General features: G+C 45.4%; 1 protein-coding gene across 2 annotated transcripts in view; it reads left to right on the top strand.

Annotated features, from left to right (window-relative positions):
* Positions 1-24,602, top strand: part of carm1 (coactivator-associated arginine methyltransferase 1) — a 75,767-nt gene that overhangs the window by 14,902 nt on the left and 36,263 nt on the right. For both annotated transcript variants that reach the window (XM_070867222.1, XM_070867223.1), the window contains exons 2-6: positions 3,096-3,221; positions 4,656-4,762; positions 9,650-9,754; positions 10,771-10,881; positions 24,400-24,577. In XM_070867222.1, the coding sequence (XP_070723323.1) occupies positions 3,096-3,221; positions 4,656-4,762; positions 9,650-9,754; positions 10,771-10,881; positions 24,400-24,577 (627 nt within the window). The remainder of the gene's footprint in view (positions 1-3,095; positions 3,222-4,655; positions 4,763-9,649; positions 9,755-10,770; positions 10,882-24,399; positions 24,578-24,602) is intronic.

Consider the following 24,602-nt stretch of genomic DNA (forward strand, 5'->3'; position numbering starts at 1 on the left):
GCTTAAACAATCTATCTTTACATGGTTAATGTGAAACATCCTCTAGTGATTTTTTTTTTTGTATAATATGTACAGGTGGAGCACCTAAAATCCGGAACCCTCGGGACCGAGGCCGTTCTAGACGTGGATGTTTTTCAGGAGTTTTGAACGTGTTTCTGATATCCGAAGTCCAGAAACGCCCGAGCCCAGATTCGGGTATTTCTTGATTTCGGAACGTCAGAGGCGCATTTTGAGTCCAGAAATGCCTGGGCCCAGGTTCTGATATTTCCGGTTTTTTGACGTCATTTTGTAGTTCTTCTCTTCGCAGGCCTTGTAGTCCTCGCTTCTTCGCACAGCATCATAAGTCTCCCTCTGTTGTTTTTGTATCTTTTTATGTTTTGGAAGGTAGTCTGATGCCCTGTACACCTGAGGCTGAGGGCGTGAGACTCACATTGCGTACTATGAATTCCATCTAGAGAAAGGTCCTGTGGGAAGGAGGACAGTAGGAATATGTTTGAGTTTGTGTGTGTGTGTGTGTATATATGTATTGGCACATGTGGCGGAGCCTGGTCTCCAGTCGTCTTGGACCTCCTCGCCACTGGACCAAGACCTAGCTCCGTCAAGCCCGTGTGGCGGCTGGTGTGCAACGGCCACCCCACGTTAAAAGAATTCACGCACAGGCATCTTCCACCGTTTAAAATGAGTTCATCAGTCGCCTGAATACTCATTTTTAGTGTTGAAGCAAGTCATCCTCGACCTCGAGGGACTGCCTATGATGGCCGAAGGGGACTTGTGCGCAGCGTTTGGTTGGTTCTGGCCAGGGACTTGCGCGTAGACCCAGGAGCAGCGGTGCGGTGACTGAAGACCTGGCCAGGAACTGGTAGGATTAGAGTTTTTATTCTTGCAATTGTTGTTAGTTGGATTTCATTTATTGACTTTTCCCTTGGCCTGTCTGGCAGCGGTAACGGTTTGGCAGGGTGTCCGGATTCTGGAATATCTTGCGGATTCTGGACTACCCTGTCTGGATTGTCTGGATTCCGGATCATTCTGGATTTTTCAGCTAGAGATGGCCAGCTCTGGTTTGTGTAGTGTGTGTCAGCTCGGCTCAGGTACAATAGGTTTATTTTTCTGGCTGATGGAGGATATTACCTGTGATAATGTGTATCTGGGAGCCTGTGTTAATTCTGTTTGGGAATGTATTGTGTGTGAGTTGCTGTTAATTCTGTAAACCCCCCTCCCTCCCCCACGGCTACTACAGTTCTATCGAGGTATTGCAAAACATCCTGCTTGTTGTAACCTGTGTAGGTGCTCGCCCCAGCTTTAGTTAAATGCGGCATACCACTCCAGGGAGCAGCATGTGCTGGAGCAGGAGAGCAACGGCAGCAAAGAGGGCGATTGGATTGGACGTCATCAAGATCCAGGTCGGTGATTGGAGCGTGGGCAGGTACTGCAGGAGCGGCGAGGTCGGGGCGAAGGAGCGGCGAGAGATTGTAGAGGGACGTGATCGGGGCCCGGTAGAAGTGAGGGCCCAGGGTCAGCACAGGCCAGCCCACACTGCAATGTGTGCGCACTAGGCCTGTGCAGCAGAGCTGGTCTCCAGTCATCCTGGTTAACCCTTGTCACTGGACCAAGACCTAGCTCTGTCAAGCCCGTGTGGTGGCTGGTGTGCAACGGCCACCACACGTTTTTTGGAAAAAAAATCCACACACGGGCATCTTCCACCCTTCAGGATTTAGTTCGGGATCTGGAATATTAGGTCCTTTGTTGAAACACCTGTGAACATTTTTGGCGTGGAAGCAAGTCCTCCTTGACTCAAGGGACCACCTATGAGATGAGTTAAATATTATGCCACTTGTTCCATCCACTTAGTTTATTGCCCCTGCCCCCCAGTCCCTTGGTGTGGACCCTCAGTCACCGTCTCTGATGGAGGGATAGACCCTTGTGCTGGTTCACAGAACTACCGGGACTGATTTTTATTATAAATGTAAAGGAATCTCAACTCCAGATGTAAACAACCATGTTCCTGTTGGCACTTAAATTCCACTGTGGATGAATTCATTTTCTGTACAAAGCTTCATTCCACTTGTCCAGTGACTTTTAAATTTAGAAGCACTTTGTTCTATGCACTCAATCTTGCAAAAATGTGTCCGAGGAATTTTTCCCCTCGATATTGCGCCTTCTCCCCAGGTACTCTTGTTAATAAAAGGCAGTCTTTGAGGTAACTGCTCTTGTCAGTTTGTGATTCAGTTGGGAGCCTTGATGTAATGGTGAGTTTGGGGGGTGGGGAGACCAAGGACCATCCTTGCTAATTGACTACTGCAACTTTAATCAAGAGCCCACAATTAACGGGGCATGCTTTCTGCGACACGGTATCTTGTAAATTGTTGAGTTGAATTTGTGTCTGCTATTCCTGGAGCGTGAGATACAGAATGGAACTGATTCAATGCAGGAAGAGTTGTAATCTGGGCAGAGGAATTTACCATTACGAAGATATAGCTGGATTCATTTTACATTCACTAATTTGGGGTTTGTTGTCATTCACAGGGGATGGGGGACTCACTGAAGGTGCAGGAGTCGTGTGTTCTTGCCTCACGCTCGCAACTCATTCGAATTGAGTTTGGGGAAGTTTTTAAAGTGTAAAGGAACCGAGGACTCGAGGTCTTCCACGAAACTTGCCTTTAGATCAGGGTAGAGGTTGAGAACATGTTCGGGAGTGCTCCCAAAGAAGCAGCAGCTGAACTATGTTTCTCTACTGGCACCTGTGACTAGGGAGAGGAGCGCATCGATGTGTGTGTGTGTGCGTGCCCCTGACCTTCCCCAGGTATTTGTGTATAAAGTCTGCCCTGGCAGCTGGAGGCCACCAGTGGAATTAACGCTTTGTAACTCTCTGCCAAACGTCCTCTGCTGTATGGTGGAAAAACACATGTGAACGATTAACTGGAGTGTATTCTGTTCCCAGTGCAGATTACAGTAACATCAGTGCGGGCACTGGTGCTTTTAGACTACAGAATCGTGCTCCTATATTTCTGTAGGTATGGGAACACCTGCATGGGGAAGATTTTAGATGTTAATTGCTGTACTGTGTGTATCTTGATATGGACTCTCTACTCCTACAGATGAAACGGTCTGTGTGTTTAAATGTGCAGTGAATAGGGAAACGGAATGCAGTCGGGTCGGCAAACAGTCCTTCATCATCACGTTAGGATGTAGCAGTGTCCTACTGCAATTTCCATCACAGAATGGTAAGGGCTGTGTCTCACTAGTACAATTTTGTCTTGGGGAATGAAACCAGTACTGCGTTGGTTCAAGACATAAAAACGTAGCATAACAACATAGAAAATGCTGGGGAGGCTCAGCGGGTCAGGCAGCATCTGTGGAGAGGAACAGAGTTAACGTTTCCGGTTGAATATAACTGACGAAGGGTCTCGGACCTGAAACTTTAACTCTTTCTCTTTCCACAGATGCTGCCCGATCTGCTGAGTGTTCTCTGCCTTTTCTGTTTATTTTTCAGATTTTTAGCATCCAATATTTTGCTTTTGTAAATTATGTAACGTGGGTTTGATAATGTTTGAAATGTTTGTTCTAGGAACCTGCCCATTGGTCATTGCCCCTGCTGCTGTTGGCAGAGATTGCCCTAGCACAGGGGAGATGCCCAGGTGACGACTGAGTCACGACCATGTTTAATCCGATAGAATTGGATTGAAAGAAATTGATAGTTTTTTTTTCTTGAATTGGACTTAACCTGCTGAGGCCTGTCTGTCAACCTGGAGCACTCTTGTCACCAGGAGCGGCAGTGGTTATGGTCCGGACCAGCATCCCAGAGAACGAGGTCAAATCCCATCATGGTTTACATAGGCACAGAAACAGGCCATTCGGCCCAACCAGTCCATGCCGGCATTTATGCTCCCTTCGAGCCTCCTCCTGTCTTTCCTCATCTAAATCTATCAGCATAACATAAAAATCTACGAATGGCCAAATGAACTCTTCATGCCCTTGGGGAAAATGGGGGCGGGCAAGAAATGCTGTCTTGTTGCTCACAACCCAAGAACACTTTTTTAAAACACAATAAATATCAACTTTTTAAAAATTCATTCACTGGCAAGGCCAGCATTTACTGCCCATACCTATTGGAGTTTAAAACCAGCAGGCTAAGAAGGAATCTCCCTCTGTGGGAAATCTTTTACAGACATTAAGTACTTTCCGTATAGTATGTTGGACAAGACTGGTTCTGGTTCTTTTCTTTCTTTCCCTTTCTCCCCCCCCCCCCCCAACCCATCCAATTCTAAACTCTCCCTACCCCCAGACACTCTGCCATTTTGAGGGCCGTCTAGCATGTGCTTTTATTCACTGTTGGCTGCTTTGCCACTGATTTCTGGTGCTATTCTGTTACCAGTTTATCAGGACTAGTGGGTCTGGTTGCTCCCGCCTTGCTTCGGTCCCACAGTTATCGAGCAGCACAGCTGCAGAGGGGCCCCGAGTCTGCACAGTCGGGTCTAGTGGGGTTGGAAGGCTGGCGTCAGAGCTGCTGGACTTTTCTCCTCAAAGTGTCCCCTCAACAAAAAAAATTCAACTAAAATGGCAGGTGTTCCTCCCTCAGTGTGTGCAATAGCTGAGTGTTCGTAAACATTGTTTAAATGTTCTGGCTGTGCTCAGTTCCTTTTGTACTGTCTCTCTAGAGTTCTACTCCTTTTTTAATATTCTGAAAAACTGCAGAGGTCACAACCTTGAACGATCTGTCTTCAGTGACCGAACAGAGGAGTCTTCTGCTGTGCAGTATTTCCAGGTACTGAGTGTATTGCAATTGTATGACCGTATTCTTGCCTCAGTTTTCTCCTATTTTAGCTACTGATATTTTAGTCTCTCTTTCCCTCTGCCACACCCCAGTTTTCTTCTCTTCCTTTCTCTCCTGAAGACGCTGACTGTTACTGGGGTGTACCTTCTGGTACTTTGGCCGCATTTCTGTCTTTCACTTGTAAACCTAGATAGCCAGTGTTGTTTATTGCTCGTACCTAATTGCCCTCCTTGAATGCAACTGAGTGGTTTGCTAGGCCATTTCAGAAGGCAGTTAAAAGTCAACCACATTGCTGTGGGTCTGGAATCGCATAGGCCAGCAGATTTCCTTCCCTAAAGGACATTAGTGATGGTTTTTTTTATGACAGTTTTATGTTCACCAGCTTTTTATTCCAGATTTATTTAATTGAATGTAAATTCCCCAGCAGCCATGATGGGATTTGAACTCCTGTCTCTGGATCATTATTTCAGAATGGCAGGCAGTGACTAGTGGGGTACCGCAAGGTTCAGTGCTTCGGACCCCAGCTATTTACAATATATATTAATGATTTAGATGCAGGAATTGAATGTTCAAGCGTCTTAATTACTAGTCCATTAACATAACCACTGTGCTACTGGTGGGCATCGTAGTTCTTACCTGATGTCCCCATTTTTACATTTTTCATCCATTATGGGATGTAGCTACAGAATATAAGAGAACATGCTTCTCAGCAGAAGTGTTATATTGGGCTGTGTAATTCAAACAGTATTTTTATTCATTCGTGAGATGTGGGTGTCGCTGGCAAGGCCAGCATTTATTACCCATTCCTAAATTGCCCTCGAGAAAACTGGAAAAGAAGGGGGAGGTTATCCCTGATGATAAACAATGGGATAAAGACAGCAGAGAAAGGATCTTGGCTCTGAAAATCAAGTAGTAGAATCACTTTGAATAGAGCTAAGAAACAACAAGACCCTCCCAGTGCAGCACTGCACTGTCGGAGGTGCCGTCTTTCGGATGGGACGTTAAACCGAAGCCCCATCTGCTCTCTCAGGTGGACGTAAAAGATCCCGTGGCACTATTTCGAAGAAAAGCAGGGCAGTTATTCCAGTTGTCCTGGCCAATATTTCTTCCTCAATCAACATAATTAGTGCAATCATGTCCCATCTATAATACGACAACCAGAACTGCACGCAATACTCCAGCTGTGGCCTAATCAAGTATTATACAATTTAAGCATAACCTCCCTGCTCTTGTATTCTATGCCTCGGCCAATAAAGGCAAGCATTCCATCTGCTTTCTTAACCACCTTATCCACGTGGCTTGCTACTTTCAGGGATCTGTGGACAAGCACTCCAAGGTCCCTTTGTTCATCTACACTATTAAGTGGCCTACCGCTTAACGTGTATACCCTTTCCTTATTAACCCTCCCAAACTGCATCACCTCACACTTCTCTGAATTAAATTCCATTTGCCACTGCTCTGCCCACCTAACCAGTAGATTGATATCCTCCTGCAGCCCATGACTTTCCTCTTCATTATCAACCACACAGCCAATTTTAGTGTTGCCTTCAAACTTCTTAATCATCCTCCCTATATTCAAATCTAAATCGTTTGATATATACCACAAAAAGCAAGGGACCCAATACTGAGCTCTGCGGAACCCCACTGGAAACATCCTTCCAGTCACAAAAACATCCATCAATCATTACCCTTTGCTTCCTACTTCCAAGCCAATTTTCGATCCAACTTGCCACTTTGCCCTGTATCCCATGGGCTTTAACCTTCATGTGGGAACTTATCAAAAGCCTTGCTAAAGTCCATATATACTACATCGTACGTACCCTCATCGACCCTCTTAGTTACCTCCTCAAAAAATTCAATCGGGTCAGTCCAACACTATCTTCCCTTAACAAATCTGTGCTGACTGTCCCTAATTAATCCTTGCCTTTCCAAATGCAGATTTATCCTGTCTTTCAGGATTTTTTCCAATAATTTTCCCACCACTGAGGTTAGGCTGACAAGCCTGTAATTACTCGGCCTATCCTTTTCTCAACATAACTTCTTAAACAAGGGTACTACATTAGCAGTCCTCCAATCCTCTGACACCATGCCCAGATCCAAAGGGGACTGGAAAATGATGGTCAAGGCCTCTGCTATTTCTTCCTTTTACTTCGCTCAACAGCCTGGGATGCATTTCATCCGGGCCTGGGGACTTACCTACTTTCATAGCTGCTAAACCCCTTAAAACTTCCCCTCTCTTTTATTTCATCCAGAATATCACACTCCTCCTCGATAGCAGTATCTGTATTACTCCTTTCCTTTGTGAAAACGGATACAAAGTATTTGTTAAGAACCCTACCAACATCTTCCGCCTCCACACACACATTACCCTCATGGTCTCTAATAGACCCTACCCTTTCTTTAGTTATCCTCTTACTCTTAATATATTTATTAGAACATCGTAGGGTTTTCCTTAATTTTACTGGCCAAGAATTTCTCGTGCTCTCTTAGCATTCCTAATATCCTTTTAATTTTGCCCCTCAACTTTCTATATTCCTCAAGATTCTAAAGTATTTAGCTGTTGGTGTATGACATAAGAGTCCTTTTTTTTTTCTTAATCTTCCCCTGTAAGTCCCTAGACATCCAGGGGGCTCTAGAATTATTTTTCCCAGCCTTTTTCTTTAAGGGTACATGTTTGGCCTGAGCCTTTCGGATCTCCTTCTTCTTAAATGCCTCCCACTGTTCCAACACTGATTTACCCACAAGTAGCTGTTTCCAGTCCACTATGGCCAAATCACTCCTTAACTTAGCAAAATGAGCTTTTCCCCAATTCGGAACTTTTATTCCAGGCCTATTCTTGTCCTTGTCCATAACCAGCTTGAATCTGACTGAATTATGGTCACAGGCACCCAAGTGCTCCCCCACTAATACCCCTTCAACCTGCCCAGCTTCATTCCCCAGAACTAAATCCAAGACCGCACCCTCTCATGTTAGGCTTGCTACATACTGACTAAAAAAAGTTCTCTTGAATGCATGTCAAGAATTCTGCACCCTCCATACCCTTCACACTAAATTTGTTCCAATCAATATTTGGATAGTTAAAATCCCCTACTATTACTACCCTATGGCTTTTAGACTTCACAGCAATTTGCCTACATATTTGCTCCTCTATCTCCCTCCCACTGTCTGGGGTCTATAATACACACCCAGCAGTGTGAGTGCCCCTTTTTTTTATTTTTCAATTCGACCCATATAGCCTCATTTGATGATCTCTCTGACTTGAATAGGTTAGGTGAGTGGGCAAATGCATGGCAGATGAAGTATAATATGGATAAATGTGAGGTTATCCACTTTGGTGGTAAAAACAGACAGACTATTATCTGAATGGTGACAGATTAGGAAAAGGGAAGGTGCAACGAGACCTGGGTGTCATGGTACATCAGTCATTGAAGGTTAGCATGCAGGTACAGCAGGCGGTTAAGAAAGCAAATGGCATGTTGGCCTTCATAGCGAGGGGATTTGAATACAGGGGCAGGGAGGTGTTGCTACAGTTGTACAGGGCCTTGGTGAGGCCACACCTGGAGTATTGTGTACAGTTTTGGTCTCCGAAGGACATTCTTGCTATTGAGGGAGTGCAGCGAAGGTTCACCAGACTGATTCCCGGGATGGCGGGACTGACATATCAAGAAAGACTGGATCAACTGGGCTTGTATTCACTGGAGTTCAGAAGAATGAGAGGGGATTTCATAGAAACGTTTAAAATTCTGATGGGTTTAGACAGGTTAGATGCAGGAAGAATGTTCCCAATGTTGGGGAAGTCCAGAACCAGGGGTCACAGTCTAAGGATAAGGGGGTAAGCCATTTGGGACCGAGATGAGGAGAAACTTCTTCACCCAGAGAGTGGTGAACCTGTGGAATTCTCTACCACAGAAAGTAGTTGAGGCCAATTCACTAAATATATTCAAAAAGGAGTTAGATGTAGTCCTTACTACTCGGGGGATCAAGGGGTATGGCGAGAAAGCAGGAATGGGGTACTGAAGTTGCATGTTCAGCCATGAACTCATTGAATGGTGGTACAGGCTCGAAGGGCCGAATGGCCTACTCCTGCACCTATTTTCTATGTTTCTATATCATTCCCTCCTCACTGCTGTAATAGTTTCTTTAATCAGTACCGCAACTCCCTCCCCCTTTTTTACCCCCCTCTCTATCTTATCTCAAAATCCTGTAGCCAGGAATATTGATCTGCCAAACCTGCCCCTCTTTCAGCCATGTTTCTGTGATGGCTATAATGTCATACACTCAAGTGTCTACCTGTGCTCTTAGCTCATCCGCCTTATTCGCGAAACTCATTGCATTAATCCTGTCAATCCTCCTTGGAATCTTGCATGTTTCAATTAGATCACCTCCCTTTCTTCTAAACTCCAAATATTATTGGCCCAATGTACTCAATCCCTCATAAGACAACCCTCTCATCCTGGGTATCAATCTAGTGAACCTTTGTTGCACCGCCTCTAAAGCAAGTATATCCTTCCTCAGATAAGGCAATCAAAACTGTGCACAGTACTTCAAGTGTGGTCTCGCCAGAGCCCTGTATAATTGTAGCAAGACTTCCTTACTCTTGTACTCCAACCCTCTGGCAATAAAGACCCACGTGCCAGTTGCCGTATGATACCTTCGCCACACAGACTACAGCAGTTCAAGAAGGCTGCTCACCACACCTTCTCGAGGGCAATTGTGGATGGGCAATAAATGATGGCCTTGCCAATGACGCCCACATCCCGTGAATGAATTTTTAAAAAGCACAATAACTAATTTATTGTTATAACAATCTACATATTTAATTTAAAGAAAATACTTATTTACTTCAGACTGAGTTTTTAAGTCTCTGTCCTCTTGCAGTTCTACGGATACTTGTCGCAACAACAGAATATGATGCAAGACTACATACGGACAGGCACCTACCAAAGGGCAATACTCCAAAACCATGCAGATTTTAAAGACAAAGTAAGCACTGAGGAAGGTTGGTTGTGTGGGAGTTGAAATGAGCAGCCTGTCTTTCATGCCATGACGTGCTATACCAAGTCTCTATCTTGGCAAAGGTGCCATACTGCAAATGACACACTGCGTCTGCTGATCCTAATGGGAAATGAGATCTGTCGAATTGCAGTTTGCCTGTGTGGTAAGCTGAAGTAATAACCACTGTGGTTTTGCAGTTGCCTTTATAATGCAAAGCGTGCAGACAAGCAGCTTTACTCCTGCCTTCTTAAAAATATATATATATAAAACTGGATTCCGTATAAAATGTGTTGGTGGGGGGAAAGGAGGATAAAGATGCGCAAGATAGGTCAGTGAATAAATGTGTGGTGCATCGGGCAATATGTTTAGTCACTGAACGATCTGGTCTGTGCTGAAAGCTGTTCTCGCCTAGGGAGATGGGCTATGCTGCAATGGGCCACGTCATCCAAGGCTGTGAGGGAACAGGGCATAGTTGGAGCTCCATATTGCTGGAAAAGTATGTGGATAGAATTATGGGAAAGTTGTGATGCCCCAGATGGTTGAATAGCCTCGTGGGACATTCTGGTTGACTGGAACAATATATAAACCTGCTTTGCTGACTTTAGGAGATGTGGATGTGGAGGGGGAAGGGATGTATAATTCTTAATAGAGGTGCATTTTATATTGCACGGGACCGCAGATTAAACTGTTTTACCCATGGGGGGTGAAATGCAGCACTATCTAGAACCGCAGGAAAAATATGACCTGCAAGCTGTATCCGCTAATGGATTCTATCGGCCTGCCAAGGCCAAACGTTCCCCTCGCCTGACCCTGCCCCATGTAACGTCAGGAGGCGGGTCATTGTCTCCGAAGCAGTGGGGCAAGTCCAGCAGTGGTCCAAATAATTGCCCAACCCCCGATCTAGAAGGTGCATTTGTGGGTGCTGCTTTGTTCACTGAGCATCTCTGATTGTTGGATAACCTTACTGAATGGCTAATTAATAAGTAAATGCTGGTCTCTTGCAGGTCGTACTAGACGTAGGCTGTGGCTCCGGAATTCTATCATTTTTTGCCGTGCAGGCAGGAGCGCGGAAGGTGTACGCAGTGGAAGCGAGCACCATGGCCCAGCACGCCGAGGTAAGTGTGCCTTTTCTACCTCTCTGCTGCTTGGTGTTGTAGTGTTAACTGCAAAACTATTAATCTGTACAATTCTCCTCTGGAATCTGTGTCGTTTGTGCTCATGCAGTCCTGATCTATCCAAGATCCGCAAGAGCAAGCTTTTATTGTCTGTATCTTTTGTTTACTTGACCGGCCCCAGTACAGATCGAGCTGGTGTGGTTTTGGTTGTGTTCCTAAAACTGCTGGGGCATTTTAGTGGCTGCAGATGATAATTGAACCACAACTGGGAGAATTCTGATTGACTTGCTGCTCCTGTGTGCCTTTTTGTAGCAGAGGGAATTGTTCTCTTCCCACCCTTGTGTGCAGTACTGAGGGAGTGCTGTGTTGTCAGAGGTGACGGCTTTCAAATGAGATGTTAAATGGAGGGCTCCACCTGCTTCTATGTGAACACAGAGGATGCTGTGGAACTATCTGTAGATTTATCCCTCAACCAACTCCAATTTAAAAACCGATTGATTCATTTGTTTGTGACTGTCCCTGTCAGATAACGGCTTTTTGCAGTTTTGTAAAAGTTCAGGTAATTAAACCTCTTTTTTTTTTTTTTTTCTGAGTTATTCACCAATCTTGCTGTAAGTCTGTCACTTTTTTTCTAGAGACACGGACTCTCCATGGTTCAGATAGTCACTTCAGCATTACGCAGACTCATGGACCCAAATCCACATTCCACTATCCTGCGATTCCTACTCTGACTATCACGTGTCACTGGTAGCAATCCCGAGATTACTACTTTTGAGGTCCTACTTTTTCTTGCCCTCCTGTGCAGCTAAATTAAAAAGAGTGGGACAGCAATAGTGATAGGGGATTCAATGGTGAGGGGAATAGATAGGCGTTTCTGCGGCCGCGACCAAGACTCCAGTATGGTATGTTGCCTCCCTGGTGCAAGGATGTCTCGGAGCGGGTGCAGGACATTCTGAAATGGGAGGGAGAACAGCCAGTTGTCGTGGTGCACATTGGTACCAACGACATAGGTAAAAAAAGGGATGAGGTCCTACGAAACGAATTTAAGGAGCTAGGAGCTAAACTCAAAAGTAGTAATCTCGGGATTGCTACCAGTGCCACGTGATAGTCAGAGTAGGAATCGCAGGATAGCGCAGATGAATACGTGGCTTGAGCAGTGGTGCAGCAGGGAGGGATTCAAATTCCTGGGGCATTGGGACCGGTTCTGGGGGAGGTGGGACCAGTACAAACCGGACGGTCTGCACCTGGGCAGGACCGGAACCAATGTCCTAGGGGGAGTGTTTGCTAGTGTTGTTGGGGAGGATTTAAACTAATATGGCAGGGGGATGGGAACCAATGCAGGGAGACAGAGGGAAACAAAAAGGAGGCAAAAGCAAAAGACAGAAAGGAGATGAGGAAAAGTGGAGGGCAGAGAAACCCAAGGCAAAGAACAAAAAGGGCCACTGTACAGCAAAATTCTAAAAGGACAAAGGGTGTTAAAAAAACAAGCCTGAAGGCTTTGTGTCTTAATGCAAGGAGTATCCGCAATAAGGTGGATGAATTAATTGTGCAAATAGATGTTAACAAATATGATGTGATTGGGATTACGGAGACATGGCTCCAGGATGATCAGGGCTGGGAACTCAACATTCAGGGGTATTCAACATTCAGGAAGGATAGAATAAAAGGAAAAGGAGGTGGGGTAGCATTGCTGGTTAAAGAGGAGATTAATGCAACAGTTAGGAAAGACATTAGCTTGGATGATGTGGAATCTATATGGGTAGAGCTGCAGAACACCAAAGGGCAAAAAATGTTAGTAGGAGTTGTGTACAGACCTCCAAACAGTAATAGGGATGTTGTGGAGGGCATCAAACAGGAAATTAGGGGTGCATGCAATAAAGGTGTAGCAGTTATAATGGGTGACTTTAATATGCACATAGATTGGGCTAGCCAAACTGGAAGCAATACGGTGGAGGAGGATTTCCTGGAGTGCATAAGGGATGGTTTTCTAGACCAATATGTTGAGGAACCAACTAGGGTGGAAGCCATCTTAGACTGGGTGTTTGGTAATGAGAGAGGATTAATTAGCAATCTCATTGTGCGAGGCCCCTTGGGGAAGAGTGACCATAATATGGTGGAATTCTGCATTAGGATGGAGAATGAAACAGTAAATTCAGAGACCATGGTCCAGAACTTAAAGAAGGGTAACTTTGAAGGTATGAGGCGTCAATTGGCTAGGATAGATTAGCGAATGATACTTAGGGGGTTGACTGTGGATGGGCAATGGCAGACATTTAGAGACCGCATGGATGAATTACAACAATTGTACATTCCTGTCTGGCGTAAAAATAAAAAAGGGAAGGTGGCTCAACCGTGGCTATCTAGGGAAATCAGGGATAGTATTAAAGCCAAGGAAGTGGCATACAAATTGGCCAGAAATAGCAGCGAACCTGGGGACTGGGAGAAATTTAGAACTCAGCAGAGGAGGACAAAGGGTTTGATTAGGGCAGGGAAAATGGAGTACGAGAAGAAGCTTGCAGGAAACATTAAGGCGGATTGCAAAAGTTTCTATAGGTATGTAAAGAGAAAAAGGTTAGTAAAGACAAACGTAGGTCCCCTGCAGTCAGAATCAGGGGAAGTCATAACGGGGAACAAAGAAATGGCAGACCAATTGAACAAGTACTTTGGTTCGGTATTCACTAAGGTGGATACAAACAACCTTCCGGATATAAAAGGGGTCAGAGGGTCTAGTAAGGAGGGGGAACTGAGGGAAATCTTTATTAGTCGGGAAATTGTGTTGGGGAAATTGATGGGATTGAAGGCCGATAAATCCCCAGGGCCTGATGGACTGCATCCCAGAGTACTTAAGGAGGTGGCCTTGGAAATAGCGGATGCATTGACAGTCATTTTCCAACATTCCATTGACTCTGGATCAGTTCCTATGGAGTGGAGGGTAGCCAATGTAACCCCACTTTTTAAAAAAGGAGGGAGAGAGAAAACAGGGAATTATAGACCGGTCAGCCTGACCTCAGTAGTGGGTAAAATGATGGAATCAATTATTAAGGATGTCATAGCAGTGCATCTGGAAAATGGTGACCTGATAGGTCCAAGTCGGCATGGATTTGTGAAAGGGAAATCATGCTTGACAAATATTCTGGAATTTTTTGAGGATGTTTCCAGTAAAGTGGACAAAGGAGAACCAGTTGATGTGGTATATTTGGACTTTCAGAAGGCTTTCGACAAGGTCCCACACAGGAGATTAATGTGCAAAGTTAAAGCACATGGGATTGGGGGTAGTGTGCTGACGTGGATTGAGAACTGGTTGTCAGACAGGAAGCAAAGAGTAGGAGTAAACGGGTACTTTTCAGAATGGCAGGCAGTGACTAGTGGGGTGCCACAAGGTTCTGTGCTGGGGCCCCAGCTGTTTACATTGTACATTAATGATTTAGACGAGGGGATTAAATGCAGTATCTCCAAATTTGCGGATGACACTAAGTTGGGTGGCAGTGTGAGCTGCGAGGAGGATGCTATTAGGCTGCAGAGTGACTTGGATAGGTTAGGTGAGTGGGCAAATACATGGCAGATGAAGTATAATGTGGATAAATGTGAGGTTATCCACTTTGGTGGTAAAAACAGAGAGACAGACTATTATCTGAATGGTGACAGATTAGGAAAAGGGAAGGTGCAACGAGACCTGGGTGTCATGGTACATCAGTCATTGAAGGTTAGCATGCAGGTACAGCAGGCGGTTAAGAAAGCAAATGGCATGTTGGCCTTCATAGCGAGGGGATTTGAATACAGGGGCAGGGAGGTGTTGCTACAGTTGTACAGGGCCTTGGTGAGGCCACACCTGGAGTATTGTGTACAGTTTTGGTCTCCTAACTTGAGGAAGGACATTCTTGCTATTGAGGGAGTGCAGCGAAGATTCACCAGACTGATTCCCGGGATGGCGGGACTGACCTATCAAGAAAGACTGGATCAACTGGGCTTGTATTCACTGGAGTTCAGAAGAATGAGAGGGGACCTCATAGAAACGTTTAAAATCCTGACGGGTTTAGACAGGTTAGATGCAGGAAGAATGTTCCCAATGTTGGGGAAGTCCAGAACCAGGGGTCACAGTCTGAGGATAAGGGGTAAGCCATTTAGGACTGAGATGAGGAGAAACTTCTTCACCCAGAGAGTGGTGAACCTGTGGAATTCTCTACCACAGAAAGTAGTTGAGGCCAATTCACTAAATATATTCAAAAGGGAGTTAGATGAAGTCCTTACTACTCGGGGGATCAAGGGTTATGGCAAGAAAGCAGGAAGGGGGTACTGAAGTTTCATGTTCAGCCATGAACTCATTGAATGGCGGTGCAGGCTAGAAGAGCTGAATGGCCTGCTCCTGCACCTATTTTCTATGTTTCTATGTTTCACACGCAGCTAGTCCTCCTCGAAAGGAGCCACATAAAAGGTTACTGCACAAGATAAAAGTTCACTGGGTTGGGGTAATATATTAGTATGGATAGAGGATTGGCTAATGAACAGAAAACAGAGTGTCGGGGTAAATGGTTCATTCTCAGGTTGGCAATCAGTAACCAGTGGGGTGTCGCAGGGATCAGTGCTGGGACCCCAACTATTTACAATCTATATTAACGACTTGGAGGAAGGGACTGAGTGTAACGTAGCCAAGTTTACCGACGATACAAAGATGGGAGGAAAAGCGTGAGGAGGACACAAAATCTGTAAAAGGACATAGACAGGCTAAGTGGGCAAAAATTTGGCAGATGGAGTATAATGTTGAAAAGTGTGAGGCCATGCACTTTGGCATAAAAAAAAAATCAAAGAGCAAGTTATTATTTAAATGGAGAAAGATTGCAAAGTGCTGCAGTACAGCAGGACCTGGGGATACTTGAGCATGAAACACACAAGGTTAGTATGCAGGTACAGCAAGTGATCAGGAATGCCAATGGAATCTTGGCCTTTATTGCAAAGAGGATGCAGTATAAAAGCAGCAAAGCCTTTCTACAGTTGTACAAGGTATTGGTGAGGCCACACCTGGAATACTGCGTGCAGTTTTGGCTTCCGTATTTACGAAAGGATATACTTGCTTTGGAGGCAGTTCAGAGAAGGTTCACTAGGTTGATTCCGGGGATGAGGGGGTTGACTTATGAGGAAAGGTTGAGTAAATTGGGCCTCTACTCATTGAAATTCAGAAGAATGAGAGGTGATCTTATCGAAATGTATAAGATTATGAGGGGGCTTGACGAGGTGGATGCAGAGAGGATGTTTCCACTGATGGGGGAGAATAGAACTAGAAGGCATGATCTTTGAATAAGGGGCCGCCCATTTAAAACTGAGATGAGGAGAAATTTCTTCTGAGGATTGTGGATTTGCCTCAGAGCTGTGGAAGCTGGGTCATTGAATAAATTTAAGACAGAAATAGACAGTTTCTTAACCAATAAGGGGTTATGGAGAGCGGGCAGGGAAGTGAACCTGAGTCCATGATCGGGTCAGCCATGATCGTATTAAATGGTGGAGCAGGCCTTCTCCTGCTCCTATTTCTTATGTTCTTATGAAAGCAGGTTGCAGTGGGGAGCAATGGTGGGAAAAGGGAGGGGAGATGCAGAAGGGACCATAACAGCTGATGGTCTCTTGCAACTATCTTAAATATGATTGACTGTTGAATATGAGCCCAGTATCCTTGCCTGATGAGATTTTAGAATGTTTGGGAGGGAAGTGCAGACATATTTTTGGGCGCATGCCACTAGTCCTCTGCATATCTCTATGAAGTAATAGCACTGTGCTTACTGTGTCCGCTGTGGCTCGGTAGGTCACAATCTCCCCTCTTCGTCAGGAGGTTGTGGGTTCAAGTCCCACTCCAGGAACTTGAGCTCAAATCTAGGCTGATGCTTCAGTGTAGTGCTAAGGGAATGCTGTGCTGTCAGAGGTGCTGTTTTTCAGATGAGATGTTAAAACGAGGCCCTGTCTTTCTCGCTCTCTCGCTCTCTCGCTCTCTCTCTCTCTCTCTCTCTCTCTCTCTCTCTCTCTCTCTCTCTCTCTCTCTCTCTCTCCTTTCTCTCTTTACAGCTGCTGTACTTTGATTAGATTTGAGCCCTTTGCATTGAGGTCTGTGCGCCATGTAGACTATTTCTCAGTGGAGCGGGCGAGTTTGCGTGTATAATGCTGGTGCAGAGTAGAAGCTTGGGGGTGAATAAGCCTGAAAATAGTTTGCTGGGGTGTGAGATGATAAATGGAGCTTGTCTATCTCTTCCCTTTAGTAGGTAAATACAATGCCTGAACTGAACTCAAAGACCCCATTTGCGACCGGGTTTGTCTCTTCAGCAGCAGATGTAAAAATTCAATTAGAATTCTCCTGGATTCCCTGCTGGTGATCCTGCGACATTCCAACTGTGAATGCTGATCGCAGTGACGCAATTTAGCTCGGCGTCATTGACTGGCTGTGTTTCTAAGTGCTGGGGGGGTTTGCATCTACACAGTGCTTTGGCTTTCCAAACTTTGCCAATAAAGACCTCTTAAGCAGCCAGACAAGTTTGGCTGGGCTGAACCGCCAATTCCCAAGGCACTGGGAGGTGGCTGCTATTCAGAGACTGCAATACCAGTTGGAAACTGGCCACTCGGCAATTTAGAAGTGGAATAGCAACAAGTCAGCGATGCCCTAATTCAGCTTTCCATGTGTTAGTATTTGCTGTAATAAACACACCAAGTACATGAAACCCTGCGTGAAGTAATTGTTAAAAGCATGTATTGCAATAAGCCTATGGTGATGGATCCCTTTTTAACAATCAGTGTAATGTGTGTTCTTTAGAGTCTGGGTGAGACCTCCCCTCATGGGGTATTGCTTGGGAAGGGCAGGACCTCCCCTGCCAAGAGAGCCAGGTTTTATTCAAATTCTGGTTCAAACAAGCTATTCTGTCGTGGTCTCTAATGTTCACTTTGTTTATGTGTCACAGATTAGTGTACTGAATTAGAATAAAGTGTGTATGGAGCAATTCTGTAGGTTGGCAGGCAAGTTTTTTTGTTAACCCTTTCTCCAGCCGTCTGAGAAACCGTCCTTACCAGTGATTTTGATCATGAATAAGCAAAAATGTAGATTTTATAAAGAGATGTTGGACTAACTTGCATCCACTGTTCCAGACAATGAATCTGAAACTATGGAAGTCTTGAAAAACAAAGTTACATTTGGCTGACTTTGGTCATATGCTCTAGAGAGCGCTGACTTGAAACGGAGGAGAGTTTATTTCAGAAGGAGACTATAAACTCAATACCACACAGTTGCATATTATATACAGTGGAGTGGAATCATGACGTCATGTCTCATCTCGTCTTTACCAGCCAGTAGACTCATTATCGACATGTCTGAAATATTTTTGTTCGGTCAGGTGCTGTTGAACACAGGTTTGCACTGTCTCTTTACTGTGTATGTTTGTAGACTATTGAAACAAAATAGAGAGCGTCTCTAAATGACCTCCAAAGCTTGTTCCTCTTGGTCAATTTATATTTTTATTGATGTGATCTCATTGCCTCCATCTTGGATGCTGCCACACTGCTTCAGCACCACCATTTTTGGTTAATGGAACGATGTAAATGTGCAACTTGGGGCCAGCAGCCTGGATTCAAACTATTGCAGATGGTGTTTGAGTAAATTGAAATCGTCGTCGTCGTCATGAAACGCCAAAAAAAGGACAAGTTCACAGGTGTTTCAATGAAGAAACCAAACTACATTCTCAAGGGTGGAAGATGCCTGTGCGTGGATTTTTTTAACATGTGGCTGTTGCCCACCAGCCACCACATGGGCCTGACAGAGCTAATTCTTGGTCCAGTGACGAGGATTACCCAAGACAACTGGAGACCAGCTCCGCTGCACGGACCTAGTGTGCACACATATCGCAGTGTGGGTTGGCCCGTGCTGGCCCTGAACTCGTGCCTCCCCTGGTCCTGAAATCGCCCCTAATATAGGTGTAAACACATTCAAACTGTGACCAAGTAATAGTGGGGGCAAGTTTCGGCCTGAGTTGCTCCTATTTTTTTGGAGCAACTAGTTTAGAATGGAGCATCTTAAAAATTGCAATTCTCGGCATTTAGTTTGCTCCAGTTCTAGTGAGTTAGAACCGTTTCATTGTAGAACAGCTTTTTTTTCAAAAGGGGGCGTGTCCAGCCACTTGCACCTGTTTTGCAAGTTTAGGCAGTGAACACTTACTCCATTCTAAGTTAGTTTGGAGTAAGTGTAGATTTTGTACGCTCAGAAAAACCTTGCCTACACCGGCGGGGGGGGGGGAGTAATTAAATTTTACAAGCATTTAACAGTTTCACTTCTACAAATAAAGAGCCATCCTGAATAATAAATGATAAATAAAGCAAATTTTTAAAAAAATTGAATTTTCCTACCTGTCTGAAGCAGCAGCAGCCTTCCGAGCTGCGAAGTAACTTGTAGGCAGCCAGGCCGTTCGGCCAGTGAACAGGGGTGGGAGATATCAGTGAGGCGGGCCACACACACACACGCTGGCAGCAGAGCAGCCTCCAAGCTGCGAAGTAACTTGCAGGCAGGCCGCACTGCCATGGGTCAGGGGAGGCATACAAAGCACCGGGAGGGAGAGCCAGCCAGCAAGTTTAAAAGTTTAATTTGTAATTCAATAAAAGTATGGGTGCTGCATTATCCACACCATGGATTATGCATTGGTTCTCCATCAATTCACTGCATAGGAGTGAATTGATTAGAGCTCACCGCACCAGGAACTTCCTAGCCCGTAGGCTGATGGACAGGAGACCTTACCCACGTCGAGCCAGGTGTTCGTACCTGGACATGAGAGAGGCTGATTGTGTCAAAAGGCTGCGTTTCCGCAGAAAAGTTGTCGTTGAGATCTGTGATATGCTGAGAGCAGATTTGCAGCTCAGAAGCAGAATGCCGACTGCCTTGTCTGTTGAAGTGAAGGTAACAGCTGCACTTGCCTTCTATGCCTCGGGATCGTTTCAAGCTACAACTGGAGATGTGTGCGCCATCTCTCAACGTGCAACACATGCCTGCGTTTACCAGGCTGCACTGTGTGCGGAGGAATGACTTCTTCAAGTTCCCAATGACTGCACAAGCAATACATGACAGGGCTGTGGGCTTCTCCAGGATTGATGGCTTCCAAAAGGTACAGGGCTGCATTGATTGTACCCACATCGCCTTGCGAGCACCTGTGGAGGATTCCGAGCAGTACAGGAATAGAAAAGGTTTCCACTCCATTAATGTGCAGCTCGTGTGTGTCGACAAGCAGCGTATTGTGTCAGTCAATGCGAGATACTCTGGCAGCCCCCATGATGCGTTCATCCTATGCAACTGCATTAAATCTAACCTGTTTGAGCAACAGCCAGAAGGGCAGAGCTGGCTACTGGGAGATAAAGGGTACGGCCTGGCCACCTGACTCATGATGCCCCTACGCGCAACACGGACAGAAGCTGACCATCAATACAACATGGTGCACATTGCGACGCGCAGCATCATAGAGAGGACCATTGGCATCTTGAAACAGCGTTTCCGATGTCTGGACCATTCCGGAAGCCACTTGGATTGTCGGTCACTTTGCTGTTGTGTGCTGCATGCTGCATAACTTAGCCATCATGAGTCAGCAGGAGCTGGTAGAGGATCCAGAAGACCCACATGAGGGGCCAGTGCCTGATAGTAATTTGGAAGAGCAGGATGAGAATGATGACGACGATCAGGAAATCATGCAAGTGACTGATGCCGGAGCACGAGGTCGGAGGAGGGCGGTCCATCGTGCTCGAGCCTTGCGCCAGCAGCTCATCCGTGAACGCTTCAATTACTGATGCCTGAGGGCTCTGCGACCACTGTTGCGCGTGGACATGTTTATTTTTTGGAGTTGTTCCTATGTTGTGTTGTTACTGGAACATGATTCAGTTTTATTGAAAAAATATTTTATTGAAAAGTTAACGTTAGTGTAATAAAATATTTGTTGTATCAAACTTTACTTTTTAATATGACTCTCTAAGATCACTTATAAACTTGTAAAGTTACAAAACAATTTCAATGTGAAAAATCTTACACTCAAGATCACTTAAACTTCAAGATCACTTTTTAGGTGCAAAATTAAATAAGTTACAAAATGTGAGAGCATTTACACTATAATATCACTTTTAAAAACCCTAAGATCACTTAAGTTGTAAAGTTACAAAACTTACAAAACAATTTCAATTTGTAAAACTACAGTTACATCAAGAACAAGAACAAAAGCAGCAAAGAAAGGCTGCAACCATCTCTCATCCACATCTCAGTGAATGTTCACTTCATGGGGGGGGTGTCATTTGATTGGCCGGGCTGTGTGCCCTTATTGCAGCAGCTACCTCCATGAGGGCCTGTGCCATCACTTGCATGCCCTCCCTGACGGCCTGTGCCGTCGATTGCACTCCCTCCGACATTCCCTCCCTCATTTCCCGTATTATTACTGCTATTTCTCCCGTCAATACCATTACCTCTTCACCCACTGCACTGACGCTGCCCATGAGTGATCAGGTAAGGTCATTGGTCTCCATACCCAATGCCACAACCTGAGCCACATCTGTGGCACGCTGCATCTCAGGAGAGCGTGTCTCCAATCTCCTCCTCTGCCTGGGTGTGCCTCGCGGCACCACTACACTGGGAGCTGCGGGCTGGAACGGTGGGACCCTCGGTGTTCCAAACGGCACCACTCGAGTGCGAGCCGTGGGCTAGGATGGTGGGTGAATGGTTGTAAACTGCTCCGTTATATCAGCAGCACCACTGGGGCCCGCAACGCCGGAATCAAAACCATGGAAGGTAGAACCAGAACCTATGCGAGTGTGAGGCGCAAGCTGAGACGATGGGACACTGGCTGTAAACTGTTGGATTACACCAGCAGCACCACTGGGACCCGCAACATCTGAATCAAAACCATGGAAGGTGGAACCAGAACCTTTGCAAGGGGTGGGCACATAAATATTAATTTGGAAGGGGTCTCCTGAAGACATTTCAGTCATCGTCGCCTGCAGCCAACCTTGGTCTGGATCGTCCACTTCTGGTTCTTGTTCAGGATCTTCAGGATTGACATCCATCATCATCTGCAAAATTTATCAGAACAGTCAAATGTTTAGCAGCAGAGGAGGAGGCAGGAAGGGTGGCATGGGTACTCTCTCATAGCAGGCCAGGCAGCAGGTTGATTTGAAGGGCCACGATGCATTTTCAGGACTTGCCCTCTTCCATGCGTGTGGGTCCAGCTTGTGCTGTACTGATTGCTTTTCTCCATGTACGACTCATCATAGCAGCTACCCTCTGTTCCAAGGGTGTCAGTGGATGCAGATTTGGCGGGCCTCCTCCTGTTCGAGTTATTTCCCTTTTTGTTGTGGGCCAATTTCTTCTGCAAAGATTAAAATATAACTTTTTACAGAGTGTGTCTTTCTGCAGGGTGGGACATATACAGATAGTCACATTTACAATTACGATTCCATTGAAAAATGAAAATATTACTTACACTAACTACTTGACCAAGCTCGTGCCATTTCTTTTTGCGCTGGCTTACAGATCTCGTGGTTTGCACCACTGCGCAGTAATCTTCTGCAACTTGGTTCGAGCGTTTCTTCTTTTCTTTGGGTGGCACTTTTATGCGACCTCTGTTGCTGGTATCCAGCTCCTGCCATCTCTGCTCAATGACGTTAACTAATGTCTCCACTTCCTCAATGCAAGAAATTCTTTGTTCTTGGACTTTGTTTCATTGCTGTATTCAATTGACACTCTGATTTTTCAAAACACAGTCCTTATTTTGCATGCACCTATGCAGCACTTGTTCTGGAAGTTTAGCAGCAAAAAACAGCACTCACTGATTTCAGCAGGTGATTTCTTCAGTATTGCTAAAAGCACTCTGGCACACTAAAATTCACTCGTCTTTCCACAAAACAAAACCGCACTTTGGCAGATGTACCTTTAAAAATGGGCGAGTGCCAATGTTTGTTTTACACTGCGCATGCTCCAGCGCGCATGCGCAGGGCTGCCGGCACGACGTCTGCTTCAGCGACGTAGCCCCGCTCCACGGCAGGCAGGGAATCGGCACCACGCTTAGGCCCCGCCCCCTGCAGATGTCTCCACGCCGCGCCGACCTGGAACGGAGCCGATTTCAACTGGAGAATCATGCAGTAAGCTTTTGCCGCACTTTTCAGCGCAGAACAGGCCTGGCTCTCGGAGCCGCGCAGTTTTAGGCGCGGCCCAAAACTTGAGCCCAGTATGTGGTTCAGACTCTCGATACTAACATGTAATTGAGATGAAAAGTCCGTCTCGGCTGGCCTGTGCTCCCAAGACACGGTACAGAAGAGATTTATTAGAATGGTTCCAGGGCTGAGGGATTACAGTTACATGGATAGACGGGAGAAACTGGGGTTATTATCCTTGGGAGTGGAGCAGGCTAAAAGGAGATTTGATCGAGGTGTTTAAAATCATGAAGGCTTTCGATGGAGTAAGTAAAGAGAGACTGTTTCCAGTAGCAGAAGGGCCGATAACCAGAGGTCACAGATTTAAGGTGATTAGCAAAAGAACCAGAGGCGACTTGAGGGAAAACATTTTTATGCAACGAGTGATTAGAATTTGGAATGCACTGCCTGATCAGGTGATGGATACCGATTCAATAGTGGCCTTCAAAAGGGAATTGGATAAATACTTGGAGAATAAAGTTCAGGGATATGGGACAGGAGCAGAGGAGTGGGACTAACTGGATTGCTCTTTGAAAGAGCTGGTGCAGACTCTTCTGTGCTGTGCTATTCTATGAATATACTGCTTATTTGGAGGTATCAATATGGATGCAGGGAATCTGAGGAACCCTATGGCGTTGCCTATATGAATCCCTATGGAGCTCACAGGCCATATAACACTTGACCATAAAAATAGCTTTCCCTTATGGTGGTCCTTTACTGAATTAACTCTGCTCTAAAACTGAGTCTTGAAGGATATGAAGATGTGAGCAACCTGGCAGTATGAGCATACTTGCTGCTAGCCTGACTGTATTGACTGGTATACAACTTGGTCTTTACAATAACCACGTTTTTTTTAATTTCCTCTTATAATGGTATTCCAGGAGCATTGTGTTCACACTTGGCTCTGGCCTTTTCCACATCTTGGCTCTTCCACCAGTCTGATGCCAAGGATGAGAATGCACGCTTTGCTCTCAAACCTTGGTTGTTCGCAGACATGTTGGTGGAAAGATGTCACCTGACTGAGCTTGTTCAATTGTGTCAAACGCATCACTGCAACAGAGGATGCACTAAACCAATGGGTTCTGGTCTTTTCCTGTCCATTTCTGCAAAACTATATTTGTGGGGTGTGGTGAGAGTTGAGAAATTTAGTGAAATAATTCAACTCTCCTGCATTTGTAATCCGGTAGTGATGAGACGAGAGCACTTACTAAGAGATTGCGCATCACCAAAACAAAGAGATCCAGACGCTGCCCGGTGCTAATGAAAATAATAATTTTTATTTTGTATAGCGCCTTTAATGTAGTAAAACTTCCCAATGCGCTTAATGATTATTTTCTTTGGCAGATGCTGGTGAAGAGCAACAACCTATCAGATCGCATCCTCATCATCCCCGGGAAGGTGGAGGAGGTCAGCATCCCAGAACAGGTCGATATCATTATCTCCGAGCCCATGGGCTACATGCTCTTCAACGAACGAATGCTGGAGAGTTACCTACATGCCAAGAAATGGTTAAAACCGAATGGTAAGATTAATCCGAATGGCAAGAT

The sequence above is a fragment of the Pristiophorus japonicus genome, chromosome 24 (assembly GCF_044704955.1).
Source record: "Pristiophorus japonicus isolate sPriJap1 chromosome 24, sPriJap1.hap1, whole genome shotgun sequence".
NCBI lineage: Eukaryota > Metazoa > Chordata > Chondrichthyes > Pristiophoridae > Pristiophorus > Pristiophorus japonicus.